Raw genomic sequence first — 24885 nt, 5'->3', positions numbered from 1 at the left:
CTCCCCTGTGCTGACAGATTGCTGGAAGCTTCATCATGGCTGAATGAAGGAACTGTTAAAATTCATCTGCCTGCCAGTCTATTAAGAGTACGGGGAAATGTGCCTAAGAAGAAAGCACAGAGTAGCCTAAGAAGGAGAGGAACAGCCAGCAGAGACCTCCTGTAAAACAGCAAAGCTGTGTTTGCTCCCTGCCAACGCTCATTCTCCAACATCTTTCAACCAAGCAACATCTCCCCACCCAAAGCCGCCCATAGGTTTCACCTGGCACCTCTTGCTAAGGGATTTTCTGCTGGGCAAATTCACGGTTAGTTGGCCTGGGAATTTAAGAGAGATAAAAGGAGGAAGGTGTCCATGCACACAACTATATCTACTTCTCTTAAAAACATCAGACTGTTCACCCAGTTTGGTGAAGAAACTCCAGTTCAGAATGATTCATTCACAACGCTGCTTCTCTGGAACTTCATGGAAGACTTAGGATTTCACTTTTAGCAAGTTCTTAGAGCTGTTTTTCACATCCACAGAAGTTTTCCACACCTATATTGCCATGCCACACCTGCAAACGTGCTGAGTTCAAGTCCACCAAAACTACTCAGAGTGGCTTAAATGTCCCACGATCAAATACGTCTTACTTGGTTTGCACCTGGTTTACAGTCTCTGTGGTACAGTGAGGCTGCAAATTCAAACTTCAATTGGCAGGTCTGAAACTTGGGGGTCCTGGTGCACAGTGATTTTGTCAGAGCACAACTGAGCTATAACGACCGATTTTGTCAGAGCACTGTTTCATGATAACGCAGTGGGAGCTGGCCATGCGGTATATAATTGCAGACATATCTGTGGCAACCTTCACCTTCATATCTAGGCACATATTTTATCCACAGAATATTCCCAGAAGTGTGATGGGTGTTTATAAAGCTCACAGATAAGTCCTAGTTTTTCTCTGCCAAACAGATAACAAATGTGCAAACAGTATTTTTGTCACGTCAGTCAAAAGATATCTAAAAGCAGAATTTCCTAACCCTGCCTCCCTGGAGAAAATGATGGCGCACAAACTAATGTTGTAAAATACATCATCTAAGATAATACAGGAATTAATTAAAATTTTGCCATTCAAAAGAACCTAAATTCTTGTAAGTGAGAATACTTGGATAGGTATCCAAAATAAGCTTGTATCTGCTCTGCTATCTCACCTTTCTGACAAGTATCTACATAATACATATAGTAACGATATACTCCATCGCATGCAGAAAAAAGTGTTATGAACTTGTCTTTCTTGAACTACGTATAAATGTGCATCCATAATATACCTGAATAGGTGCCAAACGTGCCATCACCAGTTCTGTGGAAATATGTGCTGAGATGGCCATTATCTGCCAACCATACACCCTGGAGAAATGAGGCCAGGCTGCAAAAGCCTTCTGACTACTCAGACCAGAATGATTTTCTAACAGATAAGAGGGAATTTGCCTTACCTGTCTGTGCTGCTGAGAGACTGGATACTGCAAACCTGAGATTTGCTGGCTTTGCTGCATTTTCTGAAGCATCATTTTTTGCTGCAGTGCTAGGGGTACATTAGGTGGCCTTTGAAGAGACTGGTTCGGGAGAGGCTGAGCAGGTTGCTGCTGTGGCTGTTGTTGCTGCTGTTGCTGTGGCTGTTGCACAGGGGCTGAACCCTGTGCCTGCTGAGTGTAGTGCAGAAGGGCAGGCTTGTTTTGGGAACCCAAAACTGAAGGCATCTGCTGGTTTGTTTGCTCTGAGTTAAAGTGAAACAAAGGCTTTGTGTTGCCATGATGCTGCTCTAGTGGTGGCTGAGTGCTGTTAATAAAGTTCCTGTTGAGGTCCTGAGGCTTCTGTTGCATGATTATGTCCATGGGATTGCTCTGGGGAGTGGTTGGTTTATAAACATAGTTGTTCATCCCTTTCGACTGGTTTCCATTCACTGGTACCCCAAGCATTGCTGAGCTTTGTGGGCTGAACTGCTGCTGGCGAAAAGAAGGACTGGGGATTTTCTCTTGCATGAAGGGTCCAGGGGAAGGTCCTGATGGAGACAGAGTGGACCAGTTGGCTGTCTGGTTCTGCTGCTGCTGCTGCTGCTGCTGAATCAAGGCATGCTGCTGCCGGTTGGCTGCAATCTGTTTGAGCTGCTGTGCATGAGAGACCTCCTGCCAGTTAGGCAATGGCCGACCGGATGCAGAAGAAACCTGCGATACCTGTGTTTGACTCTGAGGCACCGAAGGGATGGGTGAAGAAGTGGACATGGCAGTGGTGGCCATAGTGAAGGCTGGACCTGTAGAAGAAGGCCTCATCTGTGGGGAGCCCACAGGAGCCTGATTCATGCCTGGTGCATATTCACTTTTTATCACCATCTTATCCATCTGCAGAGATCTCACAGGGCCCCTCTGGTTCTGCTGCCCAAGGTCAATGTTGAATGGCTCGTCTTGTTTTATGGTGGCGTTTATCATATTCTCTAGCTCAAGATCACTCATTGGTGGCACTGATATGTTAGTCAGTTCATTAAATAGCTCCTGAAGCTCCAGATCCATCATTTGTTCCCACGAGTCTTCCCCATATCTGTTAGGGAACATGTTCTCATGGGATGTCTGTCCATCTAAGTGTTTGCTGCAGGACATCGTTTCTCCTGGTTCTTTCTTTACCTCTTTTAAAGTCATATTAAACATGCCATTCCCACTCACATGTGTACTGTTTGCTAGGTTGTTAGACTTTCTTTGTGATCCTTGCCCCACAGACATAGTTCCTGACATTGACTGGCTTTGGCAATTGTTAACATGTTGTCCACTTTGTCCCACTGAGACATTATCACCCACTCTTATCCTTTTAATGTCAAGGAAGGAGCTCTCTGAAACACCATTGGGCCTCTTGTTGTTGACAGGTGACAGATTTACCACCAACTTTCTCTTCAAGGAGCCTTGGAGCTGAAAGAAGCAGAGAAAATAAAATAATAAGATGACACTGAAGAAATAATCTGTAGTCTGTTTGCTAGAAGACAACAGGAAAGTAAGCACTGCATAGTACACAAAGCTATTCTGGGCTTTCTCAGTCAATGAAACTATGCAGAACTGTAGGAAAATATGTTGTGAGACGTCTCCCTGCAACCACCACCCCGTCCTTGTAGACACCAGCATTTTTCAAGCACTTCTGCCTACTGTTGAACACAGACCCTGTTTCCCCCATGGGAGTGCATGTAGGGAGGTGGCCAGAGTTGTAGCTGGCAAAGCCTAGGGCATATCTGCCCTAGATTTGCTCCCATGTAACTGTGTCAGATAGATCAAAAGTATTTTTAGACAGCAGAGATTAATGCACTCATGAAATCCGCACTTGTGCCTATCCAGTGTTGCAGAATTACACTCTGACGACCCAAAAGACCATTTTGGACTGCTGTTGAGTCCGAAGGTCCTAGGACACATTTTAATGGCACACGCAAGATCCAGACATCCCCATCTGACACAGCTCTGTACTGGACCAGAGATGTATATAGTTAAAGATGCTAGATGTCAGCATGTTGAAAACTGAAAATGAAGCCACTGGAACCATATCAGGCTATGTCAGCCAAGGGTCTGGCCCATGATATATTGCTGGATTATTTTTCAGAGACGTATATTAATACGTTAAGCCCTAATTGTTTATGTCTTGAAACATCTGCTATAAAACCACACAGTCCATGCAACACTGCTCTGAGAACTGTAACCCTATTTCCTTTTCCTTGAACACTTAGAGCACTAGTTTCATCTGCTCACAGGCCCTGCGGACCTTCTGAAGGAAAAGAGGTTCATGGCTCTGGTCCACTCGATCCACACTGATCTGCCACGGTTGAGCACACAAATTCACACTCCCCACACACATAATGAAGATGTAGTCCCGTGAGCTGAACAGTTTGGTGCATATGCTCTCAAGCAGGGTGTAGACACAAGTGGAGATGCTCTGAACATGGCTCACAAAAGAATAGATTGCTTTTAAGCAAACACAGCAATCACATCTTTACAGCACGTTAGAGGTGTGCGCAGCAAGCAGGGAACACAACGCAGCCCTCGCTCAGTCGGTACACACGCCATCGCTGTTTCAGCCGTGAGCAACGACAGGGAGCTGCAGGAAACACAGCTCATCTCCTGCCTTTGTGCACCCGGGCAGGAGCGCACCAGCCTCAGAGGCAGCAGGGCAGGACATCTGACATCACCTTGGGAGGTGGTTGGTGATGGGCAGAGGGAACGCTGAGAACTCTAATTTTCCAGTCAAGTGAGCAAGGATGACTTATGAGATCTTCCCATCACATTATCTGTATCATGCTGTTTTGTGTGCAGAAGTTCATACCTCATACTCTGCTGTGGCCTCTATTGCCCTCAACTTCAGGCTTATCTTTCTGGGCTCTTCCCAGAAAACTCCAAGTGTGGATACTTTTATTCTGGTGTGAATACCAGTGAGTTGCTTGCAAAGAGCTCAACTGACAACTACATATTTCCTCCGTACCCACTTACCCTTCCATTGCATCAGTAGGTCACTGAGTTTAGCCCTTAAAAATAAAGCTTATAATTTCTCTCTCCAACACTGAAAATCTCATATCTCAAGTTAAGTTTCCAGCATAACTTTTGAATCACAGATTGATGTTTTCATTTCAGAAGGACAGACATGTTGGTGCCTAGTTGTACAAGTCCACAGACCTTGTGCCTTCAAGAGCCATTAATTGTCATTAGGTGTGCCCCAGGGGAAGAGATTTGGGTGGTCACTTGCAAGGAGCACGGACTGTCTTTGGTTATCGTGTTCCTTCTGACACATGAGTCACTGTACTTTCCTTTGCAAAAAAAAAAACCCACAGAAGCTGCACTTCCTTTTACCATCATCTTTGCTGCCAGTGTTTATTAGAAATCATTCTCATGCCCCCAAATTCATCTTCCTGGGAAATAGGGAAGTCCCCAGGTCATCAGAATACATGACTTGGCAGCGCATTTTGCTTTCAGATGTGCTGCTGACAGGAAGGCTGAACAGGTAATGAATAATGTATCCTCTGCATACATACATGCTTTATGTGGTTAATATGCATTTCTGAGTTAATTTTGCTTTTGTTTGACATTTTGAAGCAGAGGGAGCTGTTTAAAATGTTTTCATGTTTTCAGAGCACCTGCACCAGGCTTTCTGATACAATCACAAACGTGGGTATTACACTGCGCCGTGCTTGGTAGCTGCTTCTCATCTTCAGCTGAACTAGCTGCTAGCAGATAGGAGCTGTGAAGTGGTTTGCCTGCTGACACGCACAAGTCAGCAGCAGAGCCAGAGAGAGCACCACCATCTCCAGACACATCCCTTAACCAAGTGCTCCCTCCCTCGATATGGGCTGGAGGACTCCTGGTTTCATGACATCTGTTCTGCTACTGTGCCACAAAAAAAGGGCACCATGCATTGCTAAAGAAGAAGTAACAAGTGCTGGCTTATCACACCTCCCCAAAACCTTGCAAACACTGCCCTCTGAATGCTGACAATACCTTGGTCAAGAGATGCCCCCCATTTAAAGCAGAAATAAGGCTGCAAAGGTGAAAGGGACTCTCAGGGGACTTCACTGAGTCTGCTGGAGAGGTTCGGCTTTCACATCCCCCACCAGTTTGGGATGTGGAGGGCAAGGGCATGGGAAGGATGTGAGCAGCCTCAGGGATGAAGCTCCCTCTCCCCCCTTGCACTGAGCTGTTAGCAGTTATGCAATATTTAAGACCAGGCTGGATGTGGTTCTCGGCAATCTGATCTAGATGAAGATGTCTCTGCTCATTGCATGGCGGTTGGACTCGATGAGCTTTGAAGGTCCCTTCCAACCTAAACTATTCTATGATTCTCTGATTCTCTGTGCTTGTTCAGCGAGATGAGCAGTCTCCATCACAAGTCCCTCTGTCTTGCTGTTTTATCTGTTTTCAGAAGGGAAGGGAGCAAGGTTCATTACTCAAATCTCTGCAGTTTTCTAGCAATCACTTTTTTCAACTCCTGCTTGCAAGTCAGTGCTCAAGCCCTTTTCCCCCAAGCGAAACACAGGCACTTCAGAGGGTAAAACCAGACCTTGCCAGATTTCAAGCTCCATCTCTTCCACTTTGCAAGTGAGGATTGATTTGTGTCAGTAAACATAAAAACAAAGTTCCTCTAACACAGAGGCACATTCCTCAGATCAAACAGGCTGGTGATTACACATCTCAAACTGCTTAAACCGCGCAATACTGAAAGGCTCTGTGATGGGAAATGAGTGACATGACAGTAAGCAGGAGAGGAGGAAGCTCCCCATGCAAAGCTCCATCCCACAGGTAGGTGGGCAGCACTGCATGAACCATCAAAGAGGACACGCGTTTCCTGGCAGCCTGTGTTATTGTAAGACCTGATAAGCCTGATGCTGAGCAGGACGTTAACAGCAGAGGGCAAAACTCTAGAGATGACTTAGTCTGAACAACCCAGGGTGCACCATGTCCTGTGCAGAGGGGCAATTAGTTTCTATTTAAAACTTATTCTGAGTCTTTAAAGGGATTTAAGAATGGCAGCTTCTTTAACGCTCCCTGACACCAGGCCGAACCAGCAGGAGCCCCACTGAGCTAATAACTGGGGCTTACTGAAATCTGGTATCAGATAATTCCTCTGAAAAACAAAACCCAAAACCCAAGCAAACCACCTTTCTTTTGGTTGTCATTTCTTACTAAATGTAAAATTAGTGGATTTTGCTGAATATTGATTTTTCTCTCTGGCTCAGAAGTTTTTTTCAGAAGAAACAAAAACTTCTTTGGTGCAAAAGCAATTTCTCAGTGAGAAATGTTACAGATTGTTTTCTCCAAAATATCCGTATTTAACAATATTTTTATCACATCTTTGATCCAGTTCTGACATTACCCATCGCCTTGTATTCCTTTCCACAGGGAGTGTACATCGTGGCCAAGAAAAGAATTTGGCCGTGGCAGCAGGAAACGATAAGGACTTTCTGGCTCACTTTCACTGAAAGTCTTATTTTTTGTGTGCTTCATGCAGCCTCTTCACTTGGACTTCCTTTTGAATTTGCTTTTTATTTCATTTAATGATGTGTAGTAGGAGAAGAGTGCTTGACGTAAGTCGTAGGTTAAGCATGCAGCAGGCTTGATTTTCACAGCTCATGGGACAAGCAAAAGACAGCCTGTCCCTCTGACTTGCCCAAGTACCTCCATAGTGCCTGCAGATCCAAAAATACTCATTTCCCAGTGCAAGCCATTGTACAAGCAGCACCATCTGACTGTCATCTCGCGTGTTTATAGCAAGACACTTAAGACTGGACCAAAACACCAAAATACTCAAAGTAAAAAACACAGAAAATATCAGTGTGATAGTTTTAAGTCTCCACTAATCCTCATTAGCTGAAGACACAAAAGGAAGATCTATCACCTTTGTTCTCCCATCTCTCTTATTTTCTGACTAAGGTTTGTAGCTTTCTTAGCTCGTTTGGTGGAACAACAGCGACAAAACTCATAATGTGCTGTTAACTTAAACTCCAAGCGATGATCACACTTCATGAAGCAAGCAGCACGGCAGCGTTAGCAGCTCATGTGGAGTAATATTTCTGATGTTAAAAAAGCAGCTTTGGATTTTTATGCTTTTAATATAGAAGCAGCAGACAAATCCACTGTAAAAGGTCCCTTTTGCACTTCCTAGACTTTCTCACAGTATGTGCTGACTGTATCTATAGCTGCACTGTAAACACAATCCTTCGTGTATCTGGGGAGGGGAAGGAGTAAAGGAATTACATGAAAAATACAGAAAGTATTCAAACAATAGAAGTGGCCAAAAAAAGAGAAAGAATTCATTCCAAAGGAGGAAACATGCTGAACACTGCTCCTATTTATGCTGTGAAAGCACCTTTGCATCCTGGGGCTGGACCCAGCGAGCCACCCCTGGGACTCAGGGCCTGATCCTGAATAACAGTAGCTCTCATTGTTGAAATAGTGGTATACAGTGTTTGCTGCCAGCCTGTGTCCAGAGCTGAGAATCAGAGAATCATTTAGGTCAGAAAAGGCCTTTCAGATCATCAAGTCCAACCTTTAACCTAACACGGTCATGCCCACCACTAAACCATGTCCCTAAGCACCGCATCTACTCGTCTTTTAAATACCTCTGGGGATGAGCAACTCACCCGTTTCCCTTGGGAGCCTGTTCCAGTGCTTGACAACCCTTTTGGTGAAGAACTTTTTACTAATATCCAGTCTAAACCTCTCCAGGCAGGAACTGGGGTTTATCAGTACCAAGCCTCCCTCTTGCAGGTATCTTCCCAGCCTGCAGGAGGACCAGGCACATCCTTGTTTTCCTACCCCTTGGGACTCACACCATGGTCAGCTTTGGAGCCACCAAGGCACTTGGGGCTGACAAAAGGCCAAGGAGGAGCCACTGCCCTGAGCTGCCACCTCCAGGGCCATAGCAGATCTTAATGCCATGATCACACATGCAGTCTTGTGGCCCATTTCTGACTACCGATAAGCTCTTTTGGAACAGGCAGAAGGACTCCTGTCACTGCTGTTTCTACATATCTCCTGAAATCTGGTTCCTCTGGCTTTTCCTACTCTTGCCCACACCCAGGTTCACCTTGATACCTCTCCTGAAGATCTCTGTAGCATGGGTCCTCTTCTGAGCACCTCTCCCCAGCCCCTCTGCTCTGCACTTTCTCTGCACAGTAAGAGGGTATTTATTTTTAATCTTTCATCATCATTTGCAGCTTCTGCCTGACATGGCTGAGAATGTGAGCGTGACAGTTGTCTTCAGAGAGATTTCAGGACTCCAAGCTCATGAAGTCCAATCTGCTGGATGATGCTGATCTGGGAAATGGCATTAATTCTTCACGCAGGAGTGAGTGACAGAGCGGAGGCCCTGGGCACGCAGCAGAGCTGGTGTGTCCTTACAGCACAGCACCACAGCTGGGTCATGGTTGCAAAGAGCTGTGCAAGAGTAGTAGATGCGGTTTCACACTCCAGGTTCTTCCTGCTCTGTGTCTGCAGGAAGGGGACTAACCTCTTGCTCTGAGCAGCGAGGAGGAGGGGATGCAGTTGCCTTCCGACTCGCACTGCCAGCAAGCCTGAGACAGCACTCCCCCCCCTTGGCCTCGCTCCTCTCCCATTTGGCTAATCAGTTCCTCAGATCACTCCAAGCACAAGGAACAGGGTTTACTGTCATGAGATTTTTGTTCTACACATCCCAAACCTTCCCACCACCCATCCCTCTCTTTCTGATTATAAGCTCTTTGGGAAGATAGTCAGGCTTCTTGCACTGGGTCCTAGCCCTGCTTGATCCTTAAGCCTAAGCACCACAATCAATGCTGACTGAGAGGTAACACAAGTTTTTGTCCCTGTTTACTGTAGTAAGTGGCACTAAAACCAAATTCTTAGTAACAAATAAGAATGTTCCTTGGCTGACAAGTATCCACTTAATTCTCATTAACTGTGAACAAGGCTGGAATAGTAATCAGTATGTTAGAAATCTCACAATTCACCTTCATTTATGGAAAAATCACATATCTTGCCAACTGAACATACCAGCCTAAAAATGCATCCGTATTATTCACAGTGTACTGCCTAGAAATATAACGCCAGGGCTTTGGTCCAAGTTGCTGAAGCACAATAATTATGTTTTTTATGCAGATTTTACATCTGATGGATTATAAAATATCATGTCTAGCCACAGTCTTTGAGAAGAATAGGAACACATAGAAACAATAGCACTTTAACTAGGTCAAGATTGCTAATCAGAATGTAGCAGTCATTACTGTGTGCAAAACAAATAGGCATGAAAGATCTGTATTTCTTCTCCTGCAAGCTGTGTATTTGTCTTCTGAAGAAGTCTTTTCTGTTCCTTTTGTTTCTTTCCTTTTTTTGTTAAGATCCTTTTCAACCATGAATAAATTAACCATCACTTTATGTGAAACCTACAGAAATTTATGTCAATGTTTATTACCATGAAATGTGGAACAAAGCATAATGCAACCTGAGCTTTGGGAAATGCGGCTGCTTAGCTGATCCTATCCTGATGAGAAGGAAATATCAAATTCATTATAAATGTTGACAGGATGATCAGGCATGTAAAAGAGGTCATCCAACACCACCCTCCCCATTGTTTACCAGTTTCATAAGTCAGCTTAAAGTATTAAAAACACATACTGTCTTGCACAGGAAGCTCCTAATCCTCGAAAATGTGGCTGCTGTTACTTGATTTGCCTTTTAGACATCAATGGCAGAGCAGATTTCATCTAAGGAAAGACTGTTGAGAGCATTCTCGTCCTGGTTTATGCCCAGCATCGCTTCCAAACTGGTGTGCAAAGGCTTTGTAGCTTCATTAGAGCATGTATCCATGACCGTACATGGGCTTTTATTACCTGCCTAAGCATCTATCTATCTCCTATGCAACGCTCGGTATCAAAGGTTCAATCAGTGGTGGAAGGCAGCAGCCATCCACCCAGCCTTGGAAAACAAGGAAATATTTAGACTATTTCTCTCTTCCTGCAAATCAATGCATCACATAGGACACTCATGCCAACTGTTTGGCCTTGAGGTCTTCTGCAGGGTACGTTACAGTTCACAGGAGATACACTCATCGCTTGTCATTTGGATGGAAAAGATCCCTTCAGCACAATACCCAGTCATGCTTCTAGCATCAGACTATCAGCCAGGACAAAGAGGGTCTGCTTCAGTAAGAACTGCCTTCCATCACTGGATCAACTAAGACTCTTAATGAGCAACTGGCAAAATGGCTTCTTGTTAGGAGGCAGGAGTTCTGATCCTCTGCCAAAAACTTCACTGGAGAAATGATATTTAGGATCAAATCCAGGCCTGTGGTAAGAGAACATCTCTAACAAGGTGGCTGCACTTGCTTGATGGCTGGGTTTGACCTGTATTAGTATCTTCCCCCTGCCTCTCCCCATCATGCATGTTCACTCCATGAAGAAGGATATTAAGTAAAAACAGTTCTTAACAGACATTTTCAAAACCTTCAGCTTAAACATGCAGTGTCAGACAGGGCAAACGTACCCCACTAAAGAGTCTGACCTATATGAGCAGAACAGGCAAAATGAGAGGGGTTTGGAGACAAGTAACAGCAACAATTTAAGACCTCCGAAGATATTCCTTTGAAGAGAATGGACAATAGAAGGGACAAATAAAAGAGAAAATTATGAAAGTTTATTTAACAAGACTCTAACAGAATAACTGCAGATCTGGAGGGTATTTAGCAAACTTGAACAGCAGCAAATTCAATCCCAATGAAATGATAAACTTTTTCTTCCAGTGAGGATACAGCCTAAGGAACTACTGACAGATCCAGACCTCAGCAAGATCTAAAGAGGGACTGAGTATTTGTTTGGAGATGGGAAGATGCTGACTTACAGAAGGTGACAATGAAATATTTAGAAGGGGATATGAAATATTAAACATCAAGGTTCAAACCAGTTCATGGGGACTGCTACGGTTGTCAGTGGGCAGGGGAGGAAGACATCGGGGGAGGAGGGGAGGAAGACATCGGGGGAGGAGAGGAGGTTTTTGCAGGCTTATCAAGGTGATCACGTATCTTCCCCTGATATATTTGTCCTTGCTATTGATGAGATGCTGCAGGGCTTAGAAAGGACACATGCCCGGCTGTGTTTCAAGCCTACTGTATTTCCAACACTTTAGAAGTCTGGAAGAGAACTGTAAAAATGGGAGTCATTTGAACAGTATCTAAATGCCTACTACTAATTGTACTCCTGAGTTTCAGTTTTAGCCTGGAAACACAGACAGAATGACAGAATAAGAATGAATCATGGAAATCAGTCTGAGACATGGGAAGATCATCAGAAGGTTTTGGGAACCCGAATGCCTTGTTTTGGACTAACACATGTTGCCATTCAGGTGATTTTTCATTATTTGGTCTTTCTTTGAGTACCATCTTGATATTTTTATGAGAAGGTTGAAAGAATCCAAACCAAGGAAGATGAGCAGAGAGGGTGAATGGAAGGTTTGGAAACAAACAACCACCCAGGAAGGAATGCTCCAGGAGGTCAGCGTGGTTAGAGGGAACCAGGAGCAGTATGGGGTAAGAAAAAAAGCATCTACAAGCTAAAAAACACCCAGCCTAACCATTCAGGTACTGAAAAGCTTATGAGGTTATGCTTAAAAGGAATGTGAAAAATGACAAGAGGCGTTGAGAGGATGAATAAAAGATGTTTGCACAAGCAGACAAGTCAAATGCATGGAGAGATCTCTGAAGAAAGTGAAAATAAGTTTTCTGTCTTTCTTCTCTCTGATCAACAAAGAGAATATTTGATAGTACAGAGCATCTAGCAAAAGCTTGGCTTTTGTAAAAGATTTTCTTTGGTAAAAGGACATTACATGGCAATAGGGTTCTTGTGTCCCAAGGGTCGGTGATTCTGCACCAAAAATGTAGCAAGTGTTACACTCGTCACTGGATAGGTAGGAAGAGTATGTGAAGACCAAATCTGGTGCAGGGAAGGCATAAAAGAAGGAAAGAAAATGTGAGAGCCATGCCTAGGCCTGTCTGCTGGAGACAGGTTCAGCGTCAGTGTCTTCAACCACCCTCAGCAGGACTGAGGAGACCCTCGATGAAACAGCACCAAGGTGGAATTTACAAACCTCCCCAGTGATGAGGTTTTGCACATTGCTGCGCTTCAGCTCCTTTGTCCTGCCCCTCTGAGGCAAAGCCCTGCTGCTGAGCACACACCGTAGTTGGTGGCTTGGAGCACAGTGACTAAAACTGTCAGTACAATTCCCTGTTGCAGATGCTCACATCTCTCAGCCATCCAGTCTCCAAGGAGCCTTTGTACTGAATGCCTTTGTCCTGACTACAGCTTTCTTCAAGGGGATTGCTCATCCTAGACTCATCACTGAAGATGCTCCTGGTAGTTCTGGATAGGAGCCCCTCCCCACCAGCAGTGGTGGTAAACCACGAGGGGCCACCACAAACCTTTCAGGTATTTTTGGCCACTATGGTAAGTTTTCAGTGAATGGGAAAGAAGTGGATTCATTACAATCCGTGCTTCCTATATGCCATACTTCCTGTGTACACTAATCACTTGTCATGTGAATTCATGCAAATAGAAAAGCACTGAAAAATGAGCAGTTCTAGGCCCCTCAAAGACAACAGCCATTCTCAAAGTCCTATTTGCCTCCACAACAGTCTTGATCCTGTTTCTAGAGCCAGTTGTGCTCACTGGCTTTGAAAATCCAAAATGAGAAAAACTGCCTATTTGGCAACGACTGGCAACATGTCCTTCCTGACACAACACATCAAGATAAGGGGACATGCACCTGCAAGACTGGACACAGGCACTACAACCATCACGAGATGTGGAGAGTTCCTTAGATTTCCTTTAGGATCATAAATGACACAGGTGTGAAGGGACCTCCGGATATATGCAGTCCAGGCCTGCTGAAAGCAGAGCTACCGTCAAAGTTACATCAGATTGCTTAGGACATTCTTCAGGCAAGTGTTGGACACATCCAAGGATGAATACTCCACAGCCTCTCCAGGCTATGCTTCCCCTTTTTTCCTTATGCCTAGTTAGCAACTTGTGTTTCTTGCCCCTCATCCTTTTGCTGTTCACTCCTATGACAGACCTGGTATGTAACTGGAAAACTTTGAATATAGAGTGAATGGAGGAAATGTATGAATTTGACTTGTCTCCAAGTCAACTATATATATGATGATGAGGAGGAGGAGATGAAAGCCATCAATGACAATGCACTTGAGAAATGTCAATCTCTGTTTCTATACAGATCCCTTCAGAGAAGGTGTCAGATCTGTAGCTTTTAAATGACATAAGCAATCAAAGGATTGACCAAGCAAACTGATTCCACACCAGATGAATCTGAGTTGCTAAATAATGCTTTCCTTAAGACCGATATAAGGTCCATTGAGATCACCAAGTCTTTAAATGGACTTTGATGGACTTTGTTTCTCTCTCTTTGATTGTAAGATCCCATGACAAGGACTTTATCTATTTTTCTGAAGAACACTCTTCATGCATTTAGACACTGTCAAGCGCATTAATAACGAGTCCTGTTTTCCAGCTAAATTCCAAAAGACACTGATGCATATTCAGCGCCTCTGAAAAGCAGACACCCATTTAGGTGCCAAATATGGATCCCAATATACTTTAGAAAATACTACACTGGATAAAAAATAATTTCCATTTTGATAACTAACGTGACACCGTTCACCTTTACAGCACCAGTTAATGGTGACTGGAAATCATTACAGCGAAGGGCTGCACGAAACTCTGGAGGTAGCAGACCAGTTCCTAGTGGCCAAATGACCACATTATTCTTGGTGCTAATTAGTTCCTTTCACCCTTCATATGCTCCCCTTTCTTCCATAAGCCTTAGCTAGGAAGCTCTGGGTCAAACACACTCAGAGGGCACTCATCAACTTTTCAACCTCAGAAAGACCAACCAAAACCTCAGGGTTTTCCAAGCACTTCAGTGACACTTTGCTTGCTTATTACCTAGACTAGACTTGCTTTGGCAGATGCATATTTATTCTCATTTATGGTGTGGGAATACATATTTTATAGACTGGTAAAATCTCCACAAAGATTCAAAGAGATCTCTGTCTAGAAAAGCAGTCTTACTTTGTTTACACACAGACTTCTATCTATGGCGGTCTGTGCCTAGGAGAAGCCTTTGGAAAGGCAGACTGTGAAGTCTTGCCTGGGACATGGACCAAATCTGAGCGGTCTCCAGGGGAGCTGTTGCGCTGGTGGGCATCCATGAGTTAAGTCTTAAGGTCATCAATCAGGGACCTTTCACATGTACTTTAAAAAACAGAGGTGGGAAAGTGTTTTGCCACATTCCCTGAGTATAATCCAAATTCCAGGGACCCCATACATGCTGGTATCTGCCTGCATACATGTCCTTGTCTGTATTGAAGCCCTGTGCAACAGCAAGCCAAATTTCCTACTGCTATAAACAGATGCAGCTACACTGACCTGTATCAGTGTTTTATTAAGAACCAGCCCTGGAGCCTGAAATCTGGATTACAAACCAGCGTTTACTGGAAGTGTGGATTGAAGCAGGAACTTTTGTTGGATGTCTATTGCAACAGACTCCTCGCTTCTTTTTAAAGTTCCTGTAGTGTTGCAGGCTTTTACTAAGGGAACACAATGGAGCTGGCAGGAAAGCAACAGCTCTTCACCAACTCAGAAGAGCAAAAATACCCCAGCAGTCCTTAAGGATACAGCACTGCTAGGTAACTGGGACAGTGAATTAACAAGGGCTGACTCTTCCCTCCCTCTGTTTGCAAGGATAGCAAGTAACAAAATCTGGCAGGCTGAAAAGCCCCTGCTTGGAGGAGAGAGACAAAGAGGCAGGGCTGAAATCCATCGTGTCAGTTTAAAAAGGCAGAGTTTTGCATTTACACAATATGCCCATTCTTGTTCTCCTTGACTCATGGAAAAATATTGAACATCGGACAAGAATGTAGGAATGTGTCTGGTGTCTGATCTCCACAAAAATCTAAACGCCGTTTGCATTCACGTATGAAATAAAGAGAGGCTGTCCGGGCTCCCTTGATGTGTTAAGAAAATAACAGTAGTGATAGCAATATCGCTATAATAACAGCAGTGATACAATTTTAACGCTGGCTGTGTAACTAGCACAAGTAAAGCACGAGCCCAGCCCATAATCCCCACCAGAGCTTTCTAGACCATTTGCCTGTCACAAGCATCACAAAGGCTTCTCTCCACCGACTGCATCCGAAGCCACTGTTTGTTTTCCCGGGTAAGCAGAGGTTAAAGCTTTTCATTGCTTTTTTGACTTCAGATGCCATAATAGTTGCAGTGCCTATATTACCATCTATGGCAGACAGTCTGCATGTCTGCCAACTGTCAGGCAGCCTATTCATCTCCAGTTGCCTTTTGCCTACTTTCTGCAGCAGAAGAATTTCCCTCCACTTGATTTCATGTGCTGGAGTCCTGCTCCTGCCGATGTTTCTGCTGCTTGTTTTTAAACACAGCCTGGCTTCAAGCCTGGGGGCCATGGGAGCCTGCAGCCCCAAAGAACCTGTGGCTCCCATGTTGCATGCAGCTTGCCAGCCAGCCAGCCAGCTATGGCCCTGGTTTGGGCAATACTGTGTAACTGCCAGTATGTGACTGGGGGTTGCTGGATAAACCCAGTCGTTGACTGGAGGAAGAGTTAAGCAACAGCCTCACCATGGCCTGCACCGATGGGCTACTCTAGGATCACCCAAAACACCCTCTTCCTGCTAGTCCCATGGCAGAGCTGTGGAACATGGGTACTCATCCTCTGTCTAAACCCCTGTCTTCTTTCCCCATTTCGTCTCTTCTACTCAAGGCTATGTGGTCTGTGTGGGGAGGATGTATTGATACACATCATGTTTGGCTGCTTCTGACCCAGATGTTCCTGGAAATCCACTCCAGCATCTTTAGGCACCAGTGCATCTTTGAAACATTCAATACTGTGGTATTTTACCATTTTACTAAAGCTTGCTTAGCAAGTGATTACTGTGCAGAGATGGACAGGACCCAGGCCATCAAGTCCAGCCCCTACAATCACAGCCCTATGCTATACCATTCTTTGCCTAAACAAATCATGCTCCTGCTTAAGAGAACCTCTGAAATCAAGAGAAGCAATGCTGGTATCTGCTGCTTACCTCTTTTTGCTCCCCAGTACATTAGTGATCTGAAAACCTGCAGACCTCCACATTTTCTGACCCATGGCATGAGCTGGTGACTCACAGGAGAAAGATGAGCAGCTCTGCCAGACCTTGTGACAGGGGTAACATAGATCATCCAGTTGCATGAGGCTTGTCAAACTGGTGTGTTTATTTTGTGTTTCCCTAGGTGTGACCCAGCCCTTCGCCTCCTTACCCAGGCTGTGAGAAGCCTCTTGAAATTCCGTTTAAAATCCTAACCCAAAAGGACCAATCTCATAGTTCACGATTACCGAGCCCTGAGCCACGGGCTGCTCTTCCTGCCATTACTGCTTTATGAAATCTCCTACAGAAAAGAAATGGTACCTTGAAAAAGCCTCCCTCACACAGCCCAGCCAGGAAGCCCACAGCCAGAGGCATTTGCCTACCTCCCTGCTCCCCAAGGAGCCCAGGTCTAGAGCTCCTGAAGTCAACAGAAAGACTGTTGTAGACATCAGTGTGTCTTGGATCAGGCCCCAGCTACCCTAGAGAAGAGATGGGCTTTGCAGCCCATCCAGATGGTTAACAGCTTTAACATACAACCGCTGCCTTATTAAATCTACAGTAAATTAAATGAACACTTAAGACACTCAACTGAAAGTGCTATTGACTGTGGTAATTAAATCGAAATACCCAATTAACCACACCAGAATAGGAAATGAATCTATCATGGGGCACCACTCTGCTGCAGTGTCTGAGCCAATCAGATGTTGTCTATACCTCAATTTGGGCTGAAATAATTTTTTAAAGGGAGTTTATGATTATTTAAAGATGTGTTTATATAGCACATGCATATATATGTCTTTATATGTGTGTGTATATATATACAGACACATATTATGCTATTATATCTAAGTCTTCTGTCTGGGTTCTTAGTCTCACGTTGGCAGAGCCATACTTTTAATTCCAGGTCAGCAACCATCTTCCAAGATAAACTCGCACATTATTAAAACATCTAAATCAGAAGGATTACAAATGTCCTGCAGTAGGCTTTTTTATTTTCCTTGATTAAGAACATTTACATGGAGGTGTCTGCAGCTCCAAAGCCATTTCAGAGAGAGGCCAAAGTGAATGCCTGGCAAGAAAAGAAGAGAAAGAGTCTTTTTTCTTACTGTTGAGCCTGTGTTGTCAGGTCCCTGCCTGCTGCTCTAACCACAGCCACCCCAAAGCAAAAGTTTACCTTTAATTAAGACAAAACATTGGGTTTCATAGGCTCTGAACCCTTTCCTCACCCTCCTTTTTTCTATCAGGAGAGGAAACTTTATCTCACCTACAAAGGTACACTTTGCCCAAATGTTGAGAGACTGCAGTGTAGAATCACAGAATGGTTTGGGTTGGAAAGGACCTTAAGCTCATCTAGTTCCAACCCCCTGCCATGCTCAGGGACACCTCACACTAACCCATGTTGCCCAAGGCCTTATCCAAAAACCTCTGCTTCTTCACTCCAGGCAACTCTCCTGAGGGAAGGTGTTCAGCCATCCCCAGTGACAAAGTGCCCAAAAGCAAAGTGGCTTTGAGGCTTGAACACTTGGGCATGGCCACCAGACCCCACTCTCCCAGAGACGTGCATGAAGCCCTGGCTCTGGCTTGGCCTTTGTTTGGAGGGGAATTTGCCCTCCACAAACCACAAAACTGCAGCCTTGCAATAGCAGCACTCAGAATGACAAAAGGCCAAATTGGGTTACAGTCCCTTAACACTACTAAGCTATTTGGATAGTGGCAAGAGGAATTACTTTTAATGATTCATGTCGCAGTCTGATAGACAATAACCAGATAGTGTCCATAGGACTCCAAGCTTTAATCTTCAGCCCAGGATTGTGTAGATCCTGAGAAAACAGAGACGTGACGGGGTGGAAGACCTTCCAAATTTGGTGGTTTGAGTAGGGAACACATTTCCTTCCATTTCTTCATCCATCCCACTCATCCTGGCATTGCCCCAAGGATTCTCCCTGGCTTGCCCTAGGGCGGTGACCAGGTCCCATTCCTGCGTGGTGCTTCTGATGGCTTCACTGTCTTGATGCCCAATGGACAGTGCTGAGGCAGGTGGCTCTCCTTGATGAAGCTGGACCCTGCATCCATGTGGGACCAAGTTCAAAGGGTCTGAACTGCTGTCCTCCACCCAAGCTGTGGAGCTGGGGAAGGCAGAGGTGATCTAACCATGGTTCTGCAGTGTTTCAGAGGAGCCTTACAGGTACCATTTTTGTAGGTCTGCTCTTTGCTTTGGTTGCACCTCCATTTTGGCCACTTCCATATGTTTTCTGCACCAAACTGATCTCTTATTGTTCCTCTCCTCATAAGTGGAATTGCAGCCCCTGTGGCCCTCTGCCACTGTTTATGCTGGCAGAGCCCAGTGGATATTGGCAGGCAAACTTGGATGGGATTCACAGAGCGAGAGGGCAGGATGGGAAGAAAGGGCACACTGTGGTCCTCAGTGCCTTTGCTTGACTTGCAGAGAGCATGCCCATGGACAGAGGGAAAGGAGGTCACAAGTGGGGTAAGAGCTCTCCTCGCTGGTCAGGAAGCTGGTTTTAAAATGCTTAGGTCTGAAATGTACCTTAGATCTTGTTGGGTATCATCTGTAAAACATGCGTCCTCTCTATGGAAGGTGCTGGCCCCATAAACTTTCTTCCATTTATCACAGACTGGTTTGGGTTGGAAAGGACCTTAAAGTTCATCCAGTTCCATCCCCCTGCCATGGGCAAGGACACCTTCCACTAGAGCAGGTTGCTCCAAGCCCTGTCAAACCTGGCCTTGAACACTGCCAGGGATGGGGCAGCCACAGCTTCTCTGGGCACCCTGTGCCAGTGCCTCATCACCCTCACAGGTATTTATTCAACAACACTCTCTGAACATATCATCTTGCCCACTCTACCTTGTGAAGGAGAGGTCATGCTGCCATGTACGTGATGTGCTGGGACAAAGATGCCCCAGGCTTCTCTGCCATTGACTAAGGTGGCCCACATGTGAGATGTCCAATTAAACCAACTCTGGCTGAAGGCAATAGAAAACTCCTATTGGACCCTGAGGCCTGTCCTTGCTGCATCAGAGCCTAAAAGAAGAACCTGGCCCTTGCTGCCTGGCTACTATTCAAAACAGCTCTTAGTTATAAAGAACAAATTGTAAGTTCCCATGTAATGTCCCTGGCAGAATCCAAACTTGTTAAAAAAAAAGAAGCCTGTAAACATCATTCCCACTCAGGAACTGTGCAGTGTTATACTCTGACCCCGCTGCACTTTGACATATCGCAGAACTACGCAGGCTGAATCTCACCCTCCCAGTCCTGAACAACACATCTCAAAAGGTTTCTCTCCTTTTCCTTTCCCTCACCGCCTAATGCAAAGAAACATCTCATTTTGCTCACGTAGATCTAAAGCGATGACATACAGCTTAGAAACGACTACAGGTACAACAGGGAGACTACGAGCAGCCGCAGCTCGTGAGCTCCAATTCTGCATTCACCTGCTGGGAAAGGAGCAGTGAGGAGCAGGTCCCTGATCCTCATATCCCTCCGCCGAGCCCTGGGGCTGTGTGTGAGACATTTGTTTACATGCCCAAGGAACAAAGCCATGCCATGGAAACCCTACATGTGTCTTTGCTGAGTTTTACTTCTGCGCTTCCCAGCTCCCAGGTGGAAGGAAGCACAGCTCCTCCGGACCTGCGCTCTCCTCTGCTGGCGGATTATTTATTAAACAGCGATGGGAGGCTGAAGCTGTTTTCACTTAAGAACAGTTCGTTCAAAGCCTAGCGGAGAAGCAGAGTTGCCATAGTTACCTGAGCAAGCCCTCAGCACGGCACAGTTCCTTCCTACAACCCAAGAGTTTAGGTCAGCTTGCAAGTTAGTCAGGCAAAGCTTAATGATTACCTGCTTCATGTGAGTGAATTGCATTTATCAAGTGAGGAGGTGGCGTGCAAACCAGGGACAGGCTTGCCCTCCACCCATATATTCTTTTGCTGGTCCAAGAAGCCCATGGGGTTCACATTCCCTGCAAATTCTGCAGGGTATCTGGACAGCTGGGGAGGAGCTTGGAGTAAAAACGCATTTAGACCTTGGCACACGTTTCCGCCGTCCAATCCAGCCGCATCATTAACAGCTTCTGTACAGCACTGCTCTTCCTCTAGGGGCTGTAAAAATGAACTAAACCTTTGTTCAACCTAAACTTCCTTTCCTTGTCTGCCGTTCCTGCAGACTTTCCATTCTAGTGGTCCTATTGTTTCACTTGGAAATGTCAGAGAGCTGCACAGCATGCCCATTTTATAAGGAATATGTTCCATTTCAGGAGGCCAAGATCGTACACTGTGTTGTTCCACAATTAATTTGCTTGAAACTTGCCTGGGCTCACTATGGCTTGTCTGAAATGGCCTTCTTTCTTTCTTTCTTGCCCTCTTTTTTCCTTCTTTTTTTGGGCCCCCACATCTGTATTTAGATTGGTAACTACCACAAGCACCAGCTTTGCACCTGAACAAATAGGACTGAGGAGGACAAGATTAGCTCCTTTGTGCAGACCGATTTGGACACTGGGCATCTCAGTGAATGGGCATTTTGCTTTTGAACATCCCTTACTGGAAGCAGCAAAAAAAAAGAGTAAATACCCTGATTGTATCAGCTGTTAAGTGGGTCATTCCTACAAAGGGGACTGGAAAATGTGCCTTCATACTCACGGTTTCCTTCAGCTCTCCTTGCTGTAGAGTTCGAGAGAGCAAAAGGGAGAAGAATGTGCGTAGAAACTTAATTCTCCTGAGGTCTGGTGAAGTTGGGCAATCCACAAACTGCACAAACTACATCACCACAGTGCCTAGGTTTCCATATTGCTCTGACTTTTTTCCTTCTTGGCCTCTTTCCCCAGCAGCTTTTTATCATGGTTTCAGGCATAACTACATCCCTACCAACCAGGACGACTGCACTTTAATTAAGAAGCAGGTGATGTGAGCAGAGGGAGAAGTGGCCACATGCACATACACTGTCATAAACAGCGTAAGTTTTGTGAGACCACTTTGAGCATCTTGCTAAGGGACTGCGATGAGGGATGGATGATGTTGTTGACCTGGGACCGGAGACTCAGAGGTATTCAGGCCCCTAAATCTTACACAAAATCAATGGGGATTAAGTGTCAAAGCTGAGCAGCTGCCTAAACTCCCCTGGAAGATCTAAGACTGAGTTAGACGGTGCCCACTCAAGCAGTCCTGCTTACCTCCACTTCCCTTTCTGACCCATATGGTTGGCATGCATTTTGGAAGGCATGAGCTCATGTAGCATGGTGCAATTCAAGTATAAAATAGCAAACAGGACACAGAATAAAGAGTACATGATGAAGTGCAGAGATAAGGATGAGAAGGAAACATTACAGAAGTAGAAAAACAGAGAGAAAAGGGAAGATGATGGAAAGGTTGGACAAGGAATGAAAAAGGAACAATCTAAAGGACATGGGAAAAGAAAGGAAAGACCCATCTGAGAGAACGAGGAATGGGAAAAGTGACAGTTTATGATTTAGTCTGAGGAATACTGGACAACAGAAAGGAAGAGATCTGCAGCGAGATCCTAAAGAAGAAAGAAACAGTAAATGAAGCAAAGGAATGGAGGATGGCAGGCCCAGAGAGGTTGTTACTCTGTATTCTGCAGGCAGGTCTTCAGTGCCCTCAAGTTTTAAGGAGTAGCTCCCATGCAAATTAGTTTGTCATTAGTGAACCTTTGCAAGACACGCCCATGTCATGATCTACTTTTAATTTTTAAATGTCTATATTAAAATAGCATGTTCCTGGCTGGTTGATTAGCACAGGAGGCATTGAATTTCCAGAGATAGTAAGCATGGAAGAGCATCATGCCATTGGAGTTTTGGTTGCTTCGGGTCTTTGCATTTCCCTCCTGTCCCTGCCAGTGTTGAGCCAGTTCCAGTTAGGTGCAGGAGTCTCAGGGAAGCAAAGCTCTTAACACATTGCATGAAAACTAGCAGCTGGGATTAGGAGAACATCCAGCCTGGGGCCAGACAAGGGAGGTGCTGGTTCGACCCAGCCGTATTTGTTCAGCAAAGGCTGGCACAGTTAGAAATTAACCCAGAGAGCAGCTAATGTGTTTTGCCTGGTGAGGATGCTATAGCACACAGACGAAGAAGCTGGGTGCGTTGTGGTTGGTAAGAAAATGGAATGTAAAGGGACAATGACTCAAATCTGCAAGAAACCCATTTTTTTCTTCTGTGTCTTTACCATCTCAATTTTCAGAGGTAAATTACCCTTGATGATTTAGGCCATAAAAGCTTTTGAGTCATCTTCACTATTTAGCTGTGAAAGATGAGACAGTTCAGTTCAAATCACTAATCTGAAGACATGTTAAATAATTAACAGTATATGGTCTGCAATGCTATTTACTGTCCCATGGGGCTCCTAGCCCTCTGACCTTCTAACAGCCTTATTTCATAAACAATGCTCTGCAGGGTTGCACATGACAGAACTTCTTAAAACAAGGAACTGTAATTCAATATCAGTCTAATCAATATGGGTAGTGGAGCAGGTAGCTTGTGCCGGTTCTTTTGGGCCTTAAGTAAATAGAGCAAGTTAAACAATAGGCAAAACTGCAGGGGAAAGAAAGGGAATGCAGTATAGACCGGTGCCAAAGCTTGAATTCATATGATGTAGTAAACTAAGGTCACTGCCTTTGTTAAGAAAATCTTGGCAAATTGCGTCTGCTGTAGAGGTCAGGCAATTATGTTCACAAGGAAACACAAACCTGCATGTTATTTAACATTTCCAGCCTCTGTAGCACAGTCCTACGTCAGTTTAAATATACAACATCCCCAATGAGTAACAGATACTGCTGAACACGCTGCTTTCCTACAGGCTCAGCTCTAACAGTGGTAGAAACATTTATAGCAAAGTTGTGTTTTCAACCTCTTTGAAATGGAAAATGGTTGAGAATGACTCAAAGAAAATTTGTGTGCTTTATTTTGCTTCCTTCCAAGTTTTATATTTTATGCTAGTTTTTATTTAACTTTGTTTTGGGTTTACTGCTCTTTTTCTGTGTTCATCATTTCATCCCAGGTTTCTCAGTGCTCTCAGCACAGGTCAGCCTCTCTACGCTGGCTGGCTGAGTGTCCTTTATCACAATATTTGTCAAATAGTGAAAAGATAAACTAGCAGATAATCACTAAATGTTATCGGTTGACATTAGCAGCAAACTAAAATGCCAGGTCACCCAGAATCTTGCAAAATTAAAGTCTTTTCCAAGAAGCAAAAGAAGTCTGTATTTTTTTTCTGCTTCTGTCTTGATTCAACTGAACTGCTAACTATAGTGTGCAGCTTTTGGCTGGAAACGATCTTGGCATCAGAAAACTCAAAGGTAGCAAATATGGCACCAATTTCTAAAAAGGTTCTTGGGAAAAATGCTTATACCAGGCAAAATGTACAAATACAAAAGTCTAAAGAATAGCTTTAGGTGACACCTGGATAAATAGGATATACTGGAGAAGACCAGCTCAGCTTTTGCAAAGGAAAATTGTACTTCCCAACCCTTTTCTGAAGGAGATAACAAGCATGTGAACAAGAGGAATTCAGTTGACATAGCTTAACTGGAAAGCTTGTGCCCAAAGGCGCTCAGCAAGATCACTTGTTAGAGGTGCTTAAAGAAACTAAGCTGTTGTAAGAGGGAAGCTCCTCACATTGCTTAAAAGGCACAATGGAAGCGTAAGAGCAAATTACCCATTTTCACTGTGACAGGAGATTATCGGCAACGAGGCCATAGAAGAGCAGATGAAATTCAATATAGACAAATATAAAATCCAGCACATGGGAAACAGTCCTGATTCTACCTACAGTGCTGGGCCCTAAACTCAATCTTACTCCTTAGGAATGAGACCCCAAGGTCAGGATAGACAGTGCTATAACACCATTTCAGTGCTCAGCAGTGCAAGCGCTCAGATAGCTAGCTGAATGCCAGCAAAGGAATAGAGAGCAAAGCAAAGGCACATCATGCTGACACTGTTTAAATCCACCCCCTGTCTGAAAAAGAACATAGTAGAAAGAAAAATATACAGAGAAGGGCAGAAAGGACAGTAAAAGGGAAAAAAAAACCAGCTTCCACAGAGGAACTAGTTAAATAGACTAAGGTTTTTCAGCCCAGGAAGGGAAAAATTGAGGGGGGAATATGACGTAAATGCGTCAAAGTTGTTGTATGGAGTAGGAGAACAGTGATCAATGAATCTTCTGATGCAAGAGTTGGAG

The 24885-nt window shown here is 44.6% G+C and overlaps 1 protein-coding gene across 1 annotated transcript in view; it reads right to left on the bottom strand.

The window, feature by feature from the left end:
- MAML2 (mastermind like transcriptional coactivator 2) overlaps positions 1 to 24885 on the bottom strand; it is a 214038-nt gene that overhangs the window by 65369 nt on the left and 123784 nt on the right. Inside the window, exon 3 of the mRNA XM_061457844.1 lies at positions 1470 to 2930. Within this exon, the coding sequence (XP_061313828.1) occupies positions 1470 to 2930 (1461 nt within the window). The remainder of the gene's footprint in view (positions 1 to 1469; positions 2931 to 24885) is intronic.

Source organism: Pezoporus flaviventris, unplaced genomic scaffold (genome assembly GCF_033815535.1).
Source record: "Pezoporus flaviventris isolate CSIRO_AGI_PZ_B2104156 unplaced genomic scaffold, CSIRO_AGI_Pfla_v1 ptg000025l, whole genome shotgun sequence".
NCBI classification, from domain to species: domain Eukaryota; kingdom Metazoa; phylum Chordata; class Aves; order Psittaciformes; family Psittacidae; genus Pezoporus; species Pezoporus flaviventris.
Note: the sequence above shows the minus strand (reverse complement) of the source record. Positions and strands in the feature narration are given on the sequence as shown.